Consider the following 16,052-nt stretch of genomic DNA (forward strand, 5'->3'; position numbering starts at 1 on the left):
ATCTTCTTTACCTTTGCTTTTTCAATTTGGTACGCTATTGTTTTTTCAGGAAGCTAGAAGCACCTTTGATATGGCAGCAGATAAGGAAAGCAGAATCCTCATTCCGGTATCACGAACTGTAATTGGAAAGCAGCTTGAAGGCCAAACTTTGCCCTTAACAGCCAAGCTGGATTTTTCAAAACTATAATAGGTCAATCAGTTCTCAAATATGTGCCCTCCTGGTTCCAAAAATCATACTAACCAGAAGTTATGGAAGTTAGAAGTCCAAGACATCTGGAGAACACCAGGTTGCAGGAAGGTAGACTTTGAAGTAAACTTCAGAAATTCCCACAAACTTTTTAGAAGCCATCTAGCTTTCTTGTTGGCTGTTAAGTAATAGTGTGGCCTCATGGCGCCACCTAATGAACATTTCAGGACAAGAAAGTTGATGGACCATAGGAATTTCATCTTGGAAGGAGAGGACACCCAGGTTTTTGGATGACCATGGGCCCCAACTAGTAATATAAGAGCAGTTCAAAGGTATTAAGTCCATATAGTGGGCTTATATGGTATTCAGCTGTCTCAAATGTGCAAAGCTGATTGCCCTCAGTACTGCTTTCAGCATGAGCATTAATCTCAAACTTCAAATTAAATTTCCAATATGAATAAATAAAAAAATAATCTGCCACGTTTTTCAATTTTAATCACTGCAACTAAGAAGTAGCTGAACTAGAAAGGATGGAAATTGTTGCTTCTTGATGTGGAACCATTTTTTAGACAAATAAGAAGTGGGGAAAGATGTTACACCATACTCTCTGCACTTACATTTCAAAACGTTTACAACTTTTAAGTTCACGTTTACAGTAATGGAACGGACTGGTTGGCTCAGTTATAGTTTATGTGAATTTCCTCTGGTGCTATTCCTTAGGAGTGGGCTTATTAAATACACATGTATGCTACTTTATCTGTTAACAGTAGCCCGACTTCAGTTTGAACTTCTAGGAAAAAAGAAGCTATTTCCCTCGATTTCCCAGGACTTATCAAAAATTAGCATGCACCAGAATCTGGCAAGAATCAGTCAACTATGTGAAGCTGAGCTCTGCATTTTCTAGCTGCTTAAATTGCAATCAGGATATGCTGTGACTAAAAGATTTATGATTGGCAACAAACTGAAGTCGAGGCTGGTGACCCAGGTTCACCATTTGGGAAAGAGCTTTATTTTTAAAAAAGATTATACAATACACAATTGGACAGCAAAGTCAGGATATGAGCAGGAAAAATATTCAGAGCTAATAGGAAAAGGGACTGACATTGACTTTCCTCTTTGGCTTATTCTCATGATTACTAAATCCCAATTTATCTCCCCCTTTCCTTTAGAGCAAAACTGATTTTACCTTTACATCCAGAATGTTCAAAGCAATCTACAAACTGTATTCATTTATTTAATTTACTTCAAGCCTTTGTAAGGCTGTGTGAATTTAATTGTGACATGGCATCAGATCTAATGACAACAGTCCAGTAGAAATGCAGGGACAAGAGGGATTGTGGTGGAAATCATGTCCAGCAGTTTCTTCATCTGGTCTGTATATGTGGAGTTGAGATCAGGATAAAGCAAAATGGGACCACCGCTCTCAAACCCCCACTCTACCCTACAAAACAAATCTCAAATCTTTGCACAGGCAGATAAGGCACTTACACCAATTGATAAATCCCTAAAAATGAAACTCTGAAAGACTTTATCTGCTCCCCTCCCCTTTTCTACAGGGACCAAGACCAAGAACTGCTCCTGTTTGGGAGCTGCTTAGAGCATCTTCAGAGTAATGGAGAGCTCCCTATTGAAAAAGCACAATGGATCCACCAGACTGTATGAAATCCATCACTGAGGACAGCAACAAACTTTTGGTACCTCCAACCAATGCAGATATACAAAACCACCAGATATTGTTAGTGGCGTATCTGTAGAGCAAGGAAAGGGAATTGCACAATCTGTTGCAACCTTTGAATTGTGCAGGAGTATTGTGTTGATAATCTTGGGCAAGTCCAATCTTATTATCCAATCAATTCTAGCATTTCCTCCTGATCGACTATTTTCTCCCGAGGCTTTCCGGCCAGTTTGCCTCTTGTCACTTCAACAGCATCAATCTTCTCCCAACCCGAAAAGGAAACAGGGTGGACCGCTGTTAATCGGCAGAGAAAGGGGAAGTACAGATCAAAATCCAAATTAACCACACACACAAACCTCAGAAGCCCTCACATACGCAGAGGCTTCTTCAGAATCAAATTCTGAATTAAAGACATGCTCTCCACACGAAGGACTAGGCAGACCCAAGAGTCCCAACCAAATCAAATTACTTTGCCGTTTCTGGGAGGTTTCTTATAATAGTATCACTCTATCTTCAGGGACAAATTGCCTTTGGTTCATTTAAACATTTGAATCAATTTAGAGGGAACACACTAATTGAAAGCATTTAAATAAAATGACAATAAAAAAACCAGTTGGGTTTTTAAATGCTTTTCCAGATATATTAGGAAAGGGCCACAGCAAAATTGATTCAAATTCAACCACATCATAAAAAAGAGAGTCTATTCCTTTGAGCTTTGTCCAGGTTTCACATGTCACTGTGAAATTATCAAACCCAGGGTTTTCTGGAGGACAATCTGCTTACATTTCTAAGCCTATCAAAATTGCTGCTTTATATAGACCTATTTCTCACAGTAATACACTACTTCCGTGCCCTCCTATATATAAAAAAGCAAGAAAATAAAGACTTGGGTAGAAAATCTGCCATGTGCTACGGAGTCTCTGTCACTGCCAATTCCTTTCTGCTGTTTTTTACCTAAGTAGCAATATCAACTATGCGCTCTGAGGGACTCTTTGTCCCTCTAGTACAAGGGTAGGCAACCCAAAACACTTAAAGAGCCACTTGGACTTGTTTCCCACAGGAAAAAAAAACACTGGGAGCCGCATAACCCTTTTGATATCTAAAATGGAGATAACACTGCATATATCCTTTTTTTACCTTTAGTGTGTGTGTGTGTGTGTGTGTGTGTGTGTGTGTGTGTGTGTGTGTATACAGGGCTTTTTTTCTCATAGAATGCCCAGAACAGAGTTCCAGCACCATTTTTGGATGGAACCTTGTAGGGTAGGCAAGGTGGGTTGTATGACGTGTGTGAATTCCGGCATCTTTTTTTTTTTAAAGCACTATATATATCACGGGTCGGCAACCCGCGGCTCCGCAGCCGCATGGGGCTCTTTCAGCCATCTCCTGTGGCTCCCTGTCCTCAGCCACCATGTGCAGTCTGAAAAAAAAAACCTCAGGAAGTTTGAATTGATTGGTTGAACTTCTTTGGTTTGTGGGACTGCCCACAAACTTCTTTCCATCTTCGGACTGCATGTGGTGGCAGTGAAGGAAGAGTTGGGAGGATTGCTGGAAAGGTGGCAGAACCTGGGTAAGGAGCCATGGTGGCCAGTCTCAGGATACGTCTTCCCTGCCCAGCGGGTCTCTCCTTGCCCTGCTCCACCACCACCTCTGTTAGTCCGGGGGGGGGGGTCGCCGGGGGTATCAATAGCTTCCCCTCTCCGCCCGCGCCTTTCAGCCGTATAGCGGGCAGTGGATCTCCGTGGCCTCTTTCAAGAGATTCCTCTGTGGCGCTTGCCCGGCCCTTTCCCCACCTGCTGCGCAGCGCCTCTTGACCGTCCTCACGCTGCCACCTCTGCCAGTCGCGCTTGGCGAGGCCAGAGAGGCAGTGGCGAAAGAGAGAGGAAAGAGAGAAAGTGAGAGGAAAGAGAAAGAGGAAAGCGAAAGAGAGAGAGAGAGGAAAGAGAGAAAGAGAGAGGAAAGAGGGAGAGAAAGAGAGGAAAGAGAGAAAGAGAGAGGAAAGAGAGAAAAGGAAAGAGAGAGGGGGAGAGGAAAGACTGAGAGAGAATAAAGAGAGAGAAAGAGAGAGGGAGAAGAAAGAGAGAAAGAGAGACGAAAGAGAGAAAGAGAGGAAAGAGAGAAAGGAAAGAGAGAGGAAGAGGAAAGAAAAAGAGAGGAAAGAAAGAGGGGGAGAGGAAAGAGAAAGAGGGAGAGGAAAGAGAGAGGAAGACGAGAGAGAGAAAGCGAGAAAGGAAAGAAAGAGAGAGAGGAAAGAGAGAGAAAGAGATAAAGAAAGGGAGAGCAAAAAGAGAGGAAAGAGAGAAAGAGAAAGAGAGAGGGGGAGAGGAAAGAGTGAGAGAGAGAGGAAAGTGAAAGAGAGGGAGAGGAAGAGGAAACAGAAAAAGAGAGAGGAAAGAGAAAGAGAGAGGAAAGAAAAGAGAGAGAGAGTAAAGAGAAAGAGCAAAGAGAGAGAGAAAGAGAAGAAAGAGAGAAAGAGGGAGAGGAAAGTGAAAAAGAGGGAGAGCAAAGAGAAAGAGAACACAGAGAGAAAGAGGTAGGAAAGAGAAAGAGGGGGAGAGGAAAGAAAGAGAGGGGGAGAGGAAAGAGAAAGAGAGGGAGAGGAGAGTGAGAGAGGAAAGAGAGATGAAAGAGAGGGAGAGAGAGGAAAGAGGAAAGAGGGGGAGAGGAAAGAGGAAGGAGAGAAACAGAGAGGAAAGAGAAAGAGAGGAAAGAGAGAGGAAAGAGAGAAAGAGAAAGGAAAGAGAGGAAAGAGGAAGAGAAAAAAGAGAAAGAGAGGAAAGAGAAAGAGAGAGGGGAGAGGAAAGAGAGAGAGGAAAGAGGGAAAGTGAGAGGAAAGAGAGAGAGAGGAAAGAGACAGGAAAGAAAGAGAAAGAGGGGAAAGAGAGAAAGAGAAAAGAAGGAGAGAAAAAAGAGAAAAAGAGGAAAGAAAGAAAGAGAAAGAGAGGGGGGAGAGGAAAGAGAGAAAAAGAGAGAGGGGAAACAAAGAGTAAGTGAGAGAGGAAAGAGAAAGAGAGGAAAGAGAGAAAGAGAAAGAGAGGAAAGAGAGAGAGAGAAAGAGAGGAAAGAGAGAAAGAGGGAGAGGAGAAAGAGAGAGGAAAGAGACAAAGAGAAAGAGAGAGAGAGGAAAGAGAAAGAGAGGAAAGAGACAGAGACGAAAGAGAGAGAGAGGAAAGAGAAAGAGAGGAAAGAGAGAAAGAGAAAGAGAGGAAAGAGAGAGAGAGAAAGAGAGGAAAGAGAGAGAGAAAGGGAGAGGAGAAAGAGAGAGGAAAGAGACAAAGAGAAAGAGAGAGGAAAGAGAAAGAGAGGAAAGAGACAGAGACGAAAGAGGGAGAGAAAAAAGAGAAAGAGAGGAAAGAGACAAAGAGAAAGAGAGAGAGAGGAAAGAGAAAGAGAGGAAAGAGAGAAAGAGAAAGAGAGGAAAGAGAGAGAGAGAAAGAGAGGAAAGAGAGAGAGAAAGAGGGAGAGGAGAAAGAGAGAGGAAAGAGACAAAGAGAAAGAGAGAGAGAGGAAAGAGAAAGAGAGGAAAGAGACAGAGATGAAAGAGAGGGAGAGAAAAAAGAGAAAGAGGAAAGAGAGAAAGAGGGGAAAGAGAGAGAGAGGAAAGAGAGAAAGAGAGAGAGAAAGAGAGGAAAGAGAGGGTGAGAAAGAGGGAAAGAGAGGGAGAGGAAAAAGAGAAAGAGAGAGAGGAAAGAGACAGAGAGAGAGAGGAAAGAGGGAGAGAAAGAGGGAGAGAAAGAGAGGGAGAGGAAAAAGAGGAAAGAGAGAAAGAGAAAGAGAGGGGGAGAGGAAAGAGGAAGGAGAGAAACAGAGAGGAAAGAGAAAGAGAGGAAAGAGAGAGGAAAGAGAGAAAGAGAAAGGAAAGAGAGGAAAGAGGAAGAGAAAAAAGAGAAAGAGAGGAAAGAGAAAGAGAGAGGGGAGAGGAAAGAGAGAGAGGAAAGAGGGAAAGTGAGAGGAAAGAGAGAGAGAGGAAAGAGACAGGAAAGAAAGAGAAAGAGGGGAAAGAGAGAGAGAAAGAGAAAAGAAGGAGAGAAAAAAGAGAAAAAGAGGAAAGAAAGAAAGAGAAAGAGAGGGGGGAGAGGAAAGAGAGAAAAAGAGAGAGGGGAAACAAAGAGTAAGTGAGAGAGGAAAGAGAAAAAGAGAAAGAGAGGAAAGAGAGAGAGAGAAAGAGAGGAAAGAGAGAGAGAAAGAGGGAGAGGAGAAAGAGAGAGGAAAGAGACAAAGAGAAAGAGAGAGAGAGGAAAGAGAAAGAGAGGAAAGAGACAGAGACGAAAGAGAGAGAGAGGAAAGAGAAAGAGAGGAAAGAGAGAAAGAGAAAGAGAGGAAAGAGAGAGAGAGAAAGAGAGGAAAGAGAGAGAGAAAGAGGGAGAGGAGAAAGAGAGAGGAAAGAGACAAAGAGAAAGAGAGAGGAAAGAGAAAGAGAGGAAAGAGACAGAGACGAAAGAGGGAGAGAAAAAAGAGAAAGAGAGGAAAGACAAAGAGAAAGAGAGAGAGAGGAAAGAGAAAGAGAGGAAAGAGAGAAAGAGAAAGAGAGGAAAGAGAGAGAGAGAAAGAGAGGAAAGAGAGAGAGAAAGAGGGAGAGGAGAAAGAGAGAGGAATGAGACAAAGAGAAAGAGAGAGAGAGGAAAGAGAAAGAGAGGAAAGAGACAGAGACGAAAGAGAGGGAGAGAAAAAAGAGAGAGGAAAGAGACAAAGAGAAAGAGAGAGAGAGGAAAGAAAGAGGAAAGAGAGAAAGAGGGGAAAGAGAGAGAGAGGAAAGAGAGAAAGAGAGAGAGAAAGAGAGGAAAGAGAGGGTGAGAAAGAGGGAAAGAGAGGGAGAGGAAAAAGAGAAAGAGAGAGAGGAAAGAGACAGAGAGAGAGAGGAAAGAGGGAGAGAAAGAGGGAGAGAAAGAGAGGGAGAGGAAAAAGAGGAAAGAGAGAAAGAGAAAGAGAGGGGGAGAGGAAAGAGGAAGGAGAGAAACAGAGAGGAAAGAGAAAGAGAGGAAAGAGAGAGGAAAGAGAGAAAGAGAAAGGAAAGAGAGGAAAGAGGAAGAGAAAAAAGAGAAAGAGAGGAAAGAGAAAGAGAGAGGGGAGAGGAAAGAGAGAGAGGAAAGAGGGAAAGTGAGAGGAAAGAGAGAGAGAGGAAAGAGACAGGAAAGAAAGAGAAAGAGGGGAAAGAGAGAAAGAGAAAAGAAGGAGAGAAAAAAGAGAAAAAGAGGAAAGAAAGAAAGAGAAAGAGAGGGGGGAGAGGAAAGAGAGAAAAAGAGAGAGGGGAAACAAAGAGTAAGTGAGAGAGGAAAGAGAAAGAGAGGAAAGAGAGAAAGAGAAAGAGAGGAAAGAGAGAGAGAGAAAGAGAGGAAAGAGAGAGAGAAAGAGGGAGAGGAGAAAGAGAGAGGAAAGAGACAAAGAGAAAGAGAGAGAGAGGAAAGAGAAAGAGAGGAAAGAGACAGAGACGAAAGAGAGAGAGAGGAAAGAGAAAGAGAGGAAAGAGAGAAAGAGAAAGAGAGGAAAGAGAGAGAGAGAAAGAGAGGAAAGAGAGAGAGAAAGAGGGAGAGGAGAAAGAGAGAGGAAAGAGACAAAGAGAAAGAGAGAGGAAAGAGAAAGAGAGGAAAGAGACAGAGACGAGAGAGGGAGAGAAAAAAGAGAAAGAGAGGAAAGAGACAAAGAGAAAGAGAGAGAGAGGAAAGAGAAAGAGAGGAAAGAGAGAAAGAGAAAGAGAGGAAAGAGAGAGAGAGAAAGAGAGGAAAGAGAGAGAGAAAGAGGGAGAGGAGAAAGAGAGAGGAATGAGACAAAGAGAAAGAGAGAGAGAGGAAAGAGAAAGAGAGGAAAGAGACAGAGACGAAAGAGAGGGAGAGAAAAAAGAGAGAGGAAAGAGACAAAGAGAAAGAGAGAGAGAGGAAAGAGAAAGAGAGGAAAGAGACAGAGATGAAAGAGAGGGAGAGAAAAAAGAGAAAGAGGAAAGAGAGAAAGAGGGGAAAGAGAGAGAGAGGAAAGAGAGAAAGAGAGAGAGAAAGAGAGGAAAGAGAGGGTGAGAAAGAGGGAAAGAGAGGGAGAGGAAAAAGAGAAAGAGAGAGAGGAAAGAGACAGAGAGAGAGAGGAAAGAGGGAGAGAAAGAGGGAGAGAAAGAGAGGGAGAGGAAAAAGAGGAAAGAGAGAAAGAGAAAGAGAGGGGGAGAGGAAAGAGGAAGGAGAGAAACAGAGAGGAAAGAGAAAGAGAGGAAAGAGAGAGGAAAGAGAGAAAGAGAAAGGAAAGAGAGGAAAGAGGAAGAGAAAAAAGAGAAAGAGAGGAAAGAGAAAGAGAGAGGGGAGAGGAAAGAGAGAGAGGAAAGAGGGAAAGTGAGAGGAAAGAGAGAGAGAGGAAAGAGACAGGAAAGAAAGAGAAAGAGGGGAAAGAGAGAGAGAAAGAGAAAAGAAGGAGAGAAAAAAGAGAAAAAGAGGAAAGAAAGAAAGAGAAAGAGAGGGGGGAGAGGAAAGAGAGAAAAAGAGAGAGGGGAAACAAAGAGTAAGTGAGAGAGGAAAGAGAAAAAGAGAAAGAGAGGAAAGAGAGAGAGAGAAAGAGAGGAAAGAGAGAGAGAAAGAGGGAGAGGAGAAAGAGAGAGGAAAGAGACAAAGAGAAAGAGAGAGAGAGGAAAGAGAAAGAGAGGAAAGAGACAGAGACGAAAGAGAGAGAGAGGAAAGAGAAAGAGAGGAAAGAGAGAAAGAGAAAGAGAGGAAAGAGAGAGAGAGAAAGAGAGGAAAGAGAGAGAGAAAGAGGGAGAGGAGAAAGAGAGAGGAAAGAGACAAAGAGAAAGAGAGAGGAAAGAGAAAGAGAGGAAAGAGACAGAGACGAAAGAGAGGGAGAGAAAAAAGAGAAAGAGAGGAAAGAGACAAAGAGAAAGAGAGAGAGAGGAAAGAGAAAGAGAGGAAAGAGAGAAAGAGAAAGAGAGGAAAGAGAGAGAGAGAAAGAGAGGAAAGAGAGAGAGAAAGAGGGAGAGGAGAAAGAGAGAGGAATGAGACAAAGAGAAAGAGAGAGAGAGGAAAGAGAAAGAGAGGAAAGAGACAGAGACGAAAGAGAGGGAGAGAAAAAAGAGAGAGGAAAGAGACAAAGAGAAAGAGAGAGAGAGGAAAGAGAAAGAGAGGAAAGAGACAGAGATGAAAGAGAGGGAGAGAAAAAAGAGAAAGAGGAAAGAGAGAAAGAGGGGAAAGAGAGAGAGAGGAAAGAGAGAAAGAGAGAGAGAAAGAGAGGAAAGAGAGGGTGAGAAAGAGGGAAAGAGAGGGAGAGGAAAAAGAGAAAGAGAGAGAGGAAAGAGACAGAGAGAGAGAGGAAAGAGGGAGAGAAAGAGGGAGAGGAAAAAGAGGAAAGAGAGAAAGAGAAAGAGAGGGGGAGAGGAAAGAAAGGGGGAAAGAAAAGAGGAAAAGAGGAAAAGAGAGAAAAAGAGAGGGAGAGGGAAGAGAGAGGAAGAGGAAAGAGAGAGAGAAAAGAGAAAGTGAGAGAGGAAAGAAAGAGAAAGAGAGGAAAGAGAGAGGAAAGAGGGAGAGAAAGAGGGAGAGGAAAAAGAGAAAGGAAAGAGAGGGAGAGAGGAAAGAAAGAGAGGGGGAGAGGAAAGAGAGAGAGGAAAGAGAGAAAGAGAAAAAGAGAGTGGGAGAGGAAAGTGAGAGGAAAGAAGGAGAAAGAGAGGGAGAGGAAAGAGAGAGAGAGAGGAAAGAAAGAAAAAGAGGGGGGGAGGAAAGAGAAAGGGGAGAGGAAAAAGAGGAAAGAGAGGAAAGAGAAATGGAGAGGAAGACGAGAGAGAAAGAGAGAAAGTGAGAAAGGAAAGAGAAAGAGAGGAAAGAGAGAGATAGAGACTCTTTTCACATTTAAAATGAAGATAACACTGCAGATAACACTGCAGATATTCTTTTTACTGTCTCTTTCCTCTCTCTTTCCTGTCTCTCCCTCTCCTCTTTCTCTTTCCTCTCTTTCTCTTTCTTCTCTTTCTCTTTCCTTTTCCCTTTCTCTTTCCTCTTTCTTTCTCTCCCTCTTTCCTCTCTTTCCTTTCTTTCCTCTCTCTTTCCTCTCCCTTTTCTCTTTCCTGTTCCTCTCCCTCTTTCCTTTTTTCTCTTTCCTCTCCCCCTCTTTCTCTTTCCTCTTTCTTTTTCCTCTCCCTCTTTCTCTCCCTCTTTCCTCTTTCTCTCTCTTTCCTCTTTCTCTTTCTCTCTTATTTTCTTTCCTCTCTCTCTCTCTCCTCTCTCTCTCTCTCTTTCCTCTTTCTCTCTTTCCTCTCTCACTTTCTCTCTTTCTCTCCAGGTTAGGAGAGAGAACGAAAGGCAGACGGCGCTGAAGGGGCAGGGAGGGGGAGCAGGACAGGAGGCAGTGGCTTGGGTGGTGGCACGGCAGCAGCCACTGCAACATCGTTGGGGGTCCCCGCCATCGCCGCCCCGGCTGTTGCCCCCACCACATCCTCAGCCATTTCGCCGTTGCAAGAGGAGGGCGTCAAGGGGATGCTGCTCTCCCTGCAGCGCGGGTGCATCATGGGCGGCCGCGCCAGCAACGGGGAGTGCTGCCGCGGGGATGAGGGGGGTCCCAACCCGATGCCGGCCTCGCAGCCCAAGGTCTCCTCCTCCTGCAACACTGAGGGCAGCAGTGGCTCCCCGAAAGTGGTCAAGGAAGGCGCCACCAATGGGGGCAAGGTGGTGGAGAGCCCCACGGCAGCGGGAGGATAGCAAAGGGGCATAGCTGCCCTGTCGCCACCGCCTCTCTGGCCTCACTCAGCGTGACCGGCAGTGGCGGCGGCAGCGGGAGGACGGTGAATAAGCGCGGCTGCCCAGTTACCGCCGCCTCTCCGGCCTCACTCAGCATTGACTGGTAGTGCAGCAGCGGTGGCAGCGACAGCGGGAGGACGGCAAAGGGGCACAGCTGCCCTGCCGCCTCCTCTCCGGGCTCACCCAGCGCGATGGGCAGAGGTGGCAGCGGGGAAACAGCCAAGAGGCGTCACGCAGGTGAGGAAAGGGCTGGGCAGGCACCGCGGGGGTATGTCTCGAGAGACGTCATGAAGATCCGCTGCCTGCGAGATGGCCGAAAGGCATGGGTGGAGAGGGTAAGCTACCGAGACCCCCGGCGACCCCTCCCGGACTAACAGAGGCGGCGGCAGAGCAGGGTGAGGGAAGAGGCATCCCGAGACTGGCCAGCCGCGGCTCCTTACCTAGGTTCTGCCACCTTTCCAGCAATCCTCCCGGCTCTTCCTCCGCTGCCACCACGTGCAGTCTGAAGAAGGAAAGAGATTTGTGGGCAGTCCCACAAACCAAAGAAGTTCAACCAATCAATTCAAACTTCATGAGAAGTTTGAATTGATTGGTTGAACTTTTTTAGTCCCACTTTTTTTTTTCAGAGTGCACATGGTGGCTGAGGACAGAGCCGCAGGAGATGGCTGAAAGAGCCGCATGCGGCTCCGGAGCCAGGGGTTGCTGGCCCGTGGCATAGACTAAGATTGCAAAGACATTTGTCACAACACTAGGAGATTCCGGCCAAAACATTTAAGATAGGGATTTGGGTTCTAGAAAAGGTGAATTGAAGATAGCCATGCAAATGTCAGTGGCATTCAAGGAAAACCAGTTGAAGATGTTTTACAGATGGCATCTTCCACCAGCAAAGCTTGCCAAGATGTTCCAGAACAATTCGCCAACATGTTGGAAACGTAAAAAAGTACATGGAACATATTCTCATTTATGGTGGACATGCCCAGTTGCGAAAAAATACTGAACTACAATAAGAAGATGGATCGAAGAAATAATAGACCAACCCTTAGACTGGAAACCAGAGATTTTTTTACTGGGTATTTTAAACAGAAAATATAGTAAAGAAATACGGTATTTAATTTGACATATAACAACGGCAGCAAGAATAGCATACGCACAGTTCTGGAAAAATGAGAATATACTATCAGAAGAAGTGATAAGAAAAATCCTGGACTGTGCTGAGATGGACAAATTAACAAAAGAGATAAAAGAAAAGGAAGACACAGAGTACTATCTAATATGGAACAAGTGGTATGACTGGTTGGAGACTAGAAATAATAGAGGAGAATAAATGTGGAAAGGTCAAAAGTGGAAAATGTGTGTATAATAATGTATAGTAATAATAATATGTATTATTCTTAGTATGAAGTATAGTATGAAGGAAGAAAAATGCAAATAAGAAACAACGGGACAACATGGACAAATATTCTAAAGAAGAATAAGGGGTGGGGGAAATGTAAATAATAGATTACCGTTACAAAATCGCTGTTAAAAAAGAGGGAGGAGTATATACTGTGTGTGTATGTGTGTTATGTTTTGTTTTGTTGGTTTAAAAAATAAAAAATTAATAATAATAAAAAAGAAGATAGCCATGCAAACGTGGTGCCATTCAGTTTTACAGTTCATTAAAATACATTCCTTAGATGGAGTAGTCCAAGTTGTCATAAGAGTACTAATACAAAGTGGGCAATTTTTCACATTCCAGTTGTTATATAAACTCAAGAGCTTCCACCAGCAGAGACAATGGTGAGGGCTACTTAGTGATTTATTTTAGTAGTATTCTGCTGGCCATAGATTCCTCATCTATGCATAAAAGCTGGAGGATTCTGGGAGTTGACATCACACATCTTAAAGTTGACAAGATTGGAAAACAATAATTAATATATATATATATATATATATATACATATATATATATATATATATATATATGTTTTCTGAGGTTTTCGCGGGTATTTGTATGTAGGTCTTTGGTTATTCGGGTTTTCTCCCGTGTAAAATTGGAAGTGTCTTGGCGACATTTCAACGAAGTCCCATTCGTCATCTTCAGGCTGGTGTTTTCAGCTTCGTGCTTCGAGGAGCTCAAAGCTGAAAACACCAGCCTGAAGATGACGAATGGGACTTCGTCGAAACGTCGCCAAGACACTTCCAATTTTACGCGGGAGAAAACCTGAATAACCAAAGACCTACATACAAACACCTGCGAAAACCTCAGAAAACAAAAATATAAATATATATAAGGGAGATCTGTTTATGTAATATATTTTTATTAAATATAGATGGGAAAGTTTATAACTGTTTGCAAACCTGTTATGTGAGGGGAGGAGAATATATCAGATTTTTGATATATTTGTCAGCATTCAGCAGGGTGGATTTTTTAATGTTTAATATTAGTTGTCAATGATGTATTCAATATCTGTTTTTTCCCTACACACATGGTTTTTGTTGTTTGTTTGTCTTCTCTTTTTCTTTGTTTTGTATTTTATCTTTGAAGGTAAGAAATAAATATGTAAAAAAAAAGATTGGAAAACAGGGTATATGGGAGACTAAGAGGCAATTGCAAAAATACGCCACATACCTCGGGATTGAAGGATGTGGCTTACTAAATCAAAGCCTTCCTTGGCACTGGAGAGTTGCAAGGCACCAGACTGCAGATCTTCCAGAACAGACTGGGCTGTGTCAAAACTGTCGTTCATAGTTGTGATGATAACACCTGTGGGTCCCCTTTTTACCCAACCACTGCAATAGAGCCCTGAAAAACATAATGCCCAACCAGGCAATTGAGATCCAATGCTTTGTTTTGAACAGATCCAAGCAATGGCCACGAATCTGCAGTGACTTCTAGTGGTACATTCATTCAAAGTCTCCTGCTAATGCCAGGGAGAAGATATGCTTGCACTATCCATTCAAGACCAATACAAGATGAGGTCTGGAAAAGCTCAATTCTTCTTCTTTTTTTTTTAGTGGATAGCATAGGCGTGCATATGTAATCTGAGTCCCAATAATTCACGCTGACCATTCATTGTTCAGCCTTGGAGCTGAACTGTCTGATTCCCCATTTGTCTTTTATCACACCAATTTGTTCTATGGAGCACAGCACAAGTTCTACTAACCTGGTGCCCCAAGAACTCTGCCTGAATTGTTGGGAATAACACCTCGCTTGCTGTCAAAGGGTACTGCGGGATCAATTGGAAGGCTTTTGTATCCAATGCTGCTAAAAACCAGGCCAGACCTTAGTTCCTCGATCTCTCCAGTGGGAACTGCTTTCACGGCATCCCCTGCAGCCTGCACAGTCCAGGAACAGGAAAACGGAGAAAAACAATGTTAGAGCGACCATCCTATAAACCAGTTGCATGGTTCAAACAGTATTTGAGGAAGTGTGAATGGGATGGGAGCCCATCTTAAGATGCTATGGGGTCTAACAAAAAAAAAAAAAAGCTGTAATTCAGTTCTTAGCCAATTCTCCTCCTAGATCAGGGGTTCTCAACCTTGGCAACTTTAAGACTTGTAGACTTCAACTCCCAGAATTGGCTGGCTGAGGAATTCTGGGACTTGAAGTCCACAAATCTTAAAGTTGCCAAGTTTGAGAACCCCTGTCCTAGATGGCTGGGTAATCAGTTTTCTTTCCAGGACAGCCTCCTATCACAGGCATCAATACAAAACAAACAAGAGTTCTTTCCACAGTGCTACACAGAACATGAATCCTTGGAGACACGCATAGTGGCTTACTGAAAGCCTACCTTTTAAGCAGAGAGTAGGCAGTTACCCTGATTCTTCTAAGTAGAGTGGGAAAATAAAACTATATTTACCGGTAACTTATTGCTAAAAGTGGGGAGGTTGTGGCCAACCTTAAAGGGATAAATTAAGGACAGGGGGAAAGTTAAGAGGGTTGAAGGGCCAGAAAAGAAAAGGTTTGAGATCGTACTTCCAACCTGTTGACAGCTAACTGGATCGCTCTTGCTCTCTTTCCATCCATGGTGGGCAACACTTCCAGCGGACTGCGCTGAAACTTCAACCTCCACTCTTTGGATGCGGAAGCCCAGCGGCCACCCACCTCCTCTGGAGGTTCTTCCAGAGCTGTTTTGATCATCAGCTCAGTCAGGCGCTTCTTTGGTCTTGGGAGGTCTGAAAGTTACAAAAGCATTGGGAAACAAGGGATTTTTCCAGGGGACGGAGTTTGCCCCTGTGAGATGCTGAAAAGAATAACCTGGAAAAAGAAACCTGATTGTCAGCTGTCACCTCATGCCTGCGCTTCACAACCATTCAGTATCAGCTGCCATGAACTCAAGGGGGGCTTCACAGGAAGCAGGGGGATGCTTTGAGGGGAAACGAAACTTCACTGTATCTTCACTGGGAGATGGGCTTCAGGGTCAAACCAGCTGGGAATGGAACACAGCTGCATACCAAACCTACATCTGAAGTGGCCATTCTAAAAACCCCTTGTCTGAATTTGATTGGACATGGGGGGCAGTGATGGGAGGCAAGTAAGGGAGGGAAAAATTAGGTTTGGGGATTTTGGCGCGCGAATTCTGGCGATGCATTACTGTAATTTACATTACTTTTAGTAAACTTTGCTTTTCTCAACAAATGGAGTTAAGGATCGTTCTTATTTAAGAAGTTCAAGCTGAGGCAGATCTGACACTGATTTTCATTCTCTCTCACATACACACACTTTCTTTTCTTATGTTATTTTTGGTGTGTTTTTTTATGTCACTTTTTAAACTTTCCCTGTTGTCCTCTCCCTGCCACTTTTCCTTTTGTGTTGCAATTTTGTATTTTAACTTTTTAATTGTTGAAACTTAATGAATTTTGTTTGTTTGTTTAAAAAGAAATGCTTGTGGTGAAGTTAGAGCTGGCTTGACTGGCAATATGAATGTGTGCATTTATTTGCAGAACATTCCGTGTTGTCAATCGAGAAAGGTAGGGCTAATGTGTGGTTTGTTGTGGAAAGGAGGAAAACGGCCACGTATATCAGTTCATTATTCTCTATTTTGCAATAGGGGCATCAGGACAAGTATGAAAATTGGATTCATTAGGTAGTAATTATTTAAGAAGGCAAATGCATGCTGAATGAATGTGTCCTGAATACAAAAATGAATGGTCACCATGAATGAAAGTCCACTGAGGTGGTATGATAAAAAAAAATCCCAGATTACCCTCTCTCGGTCAAAGCCATGTAAACTGGCAATTTATTACCAGCCGAGAATCCACAAAAAGATGTTCTCTTAGTATGTAAAGCAAAGAGAAGACGCCTGGTTTTTGAAATTAGAAATTAGGGGAAACGTTTCAGCACAAACTCTACTGATATAAGAAGAAAGGCAATTTAGGCCAGCTCAGTGTTGAAATAGAAATCTGAGCAGAGAATTTATCTAACCTTCCTGAAAAAAACATTCCACCTACACTTTTTTCTAATTTACATTGTTCAATTGCACTTTTTGTCACATACTTCTCTGCTTTTTTCTCT

General features: G+C 43.3%; 1 protein-coding gene across 2 annotated transcripts in view; it reads right to left on the reverse strand.

Annotated features, from left to right (window-relative positions):
- Positions 1-1,169: 1,169 nt before the first annotated feature.
- The window catches only part of FDXR (ferredoxin reductase), a 45,744-nt gene continuing 30,861 nt past the window's right edge, over positions 1,170-16,052 (reverse strand). The window contains exons 9-12 of one of the 2 annotated variants that reach the window (XM_039342885.1): positions 14,514-14,713; positions 13,702-13,873; positions 13,167-13,340; positions 1,170-2,156 (exon numbers count right to left, since the gene is read on the reverse strand). In XM_039342885.1, coding sequence (XP_039198819.1) covers positions 2,029-2,156; positions 13,167-13,340; positions 13,702-13,873; positions 14,514-14,713 — 674 coding nt within the window. In that variant the 3' untranslated portion in view covers positions 1,170-2,028. The remainder of the gene's footprint in view (positions 2,157-13,166; positions 13,341-13,701; positions 13,874-14,513; positions 14,714-16,052) is intronic. The other variant, XM_039342886.1, reaches the window with a different exon arrangement.

This window comes from Crotalus tigris, unplaced genomic scaffold (genome assembly GCF_016545835.1).
Source record: "Crotalus tigris isolate CLP2741 ecotype Arizona unplaced genomic scaffold, ASM1654583v1 scf7180000017814.3102382, whole genome shotgun sequence".
NCBI lineage: Eukaryota > Metazoa > Chordata > Lepidosauria > Squamata > Viperidae > Crotalus > Crotalus tigris.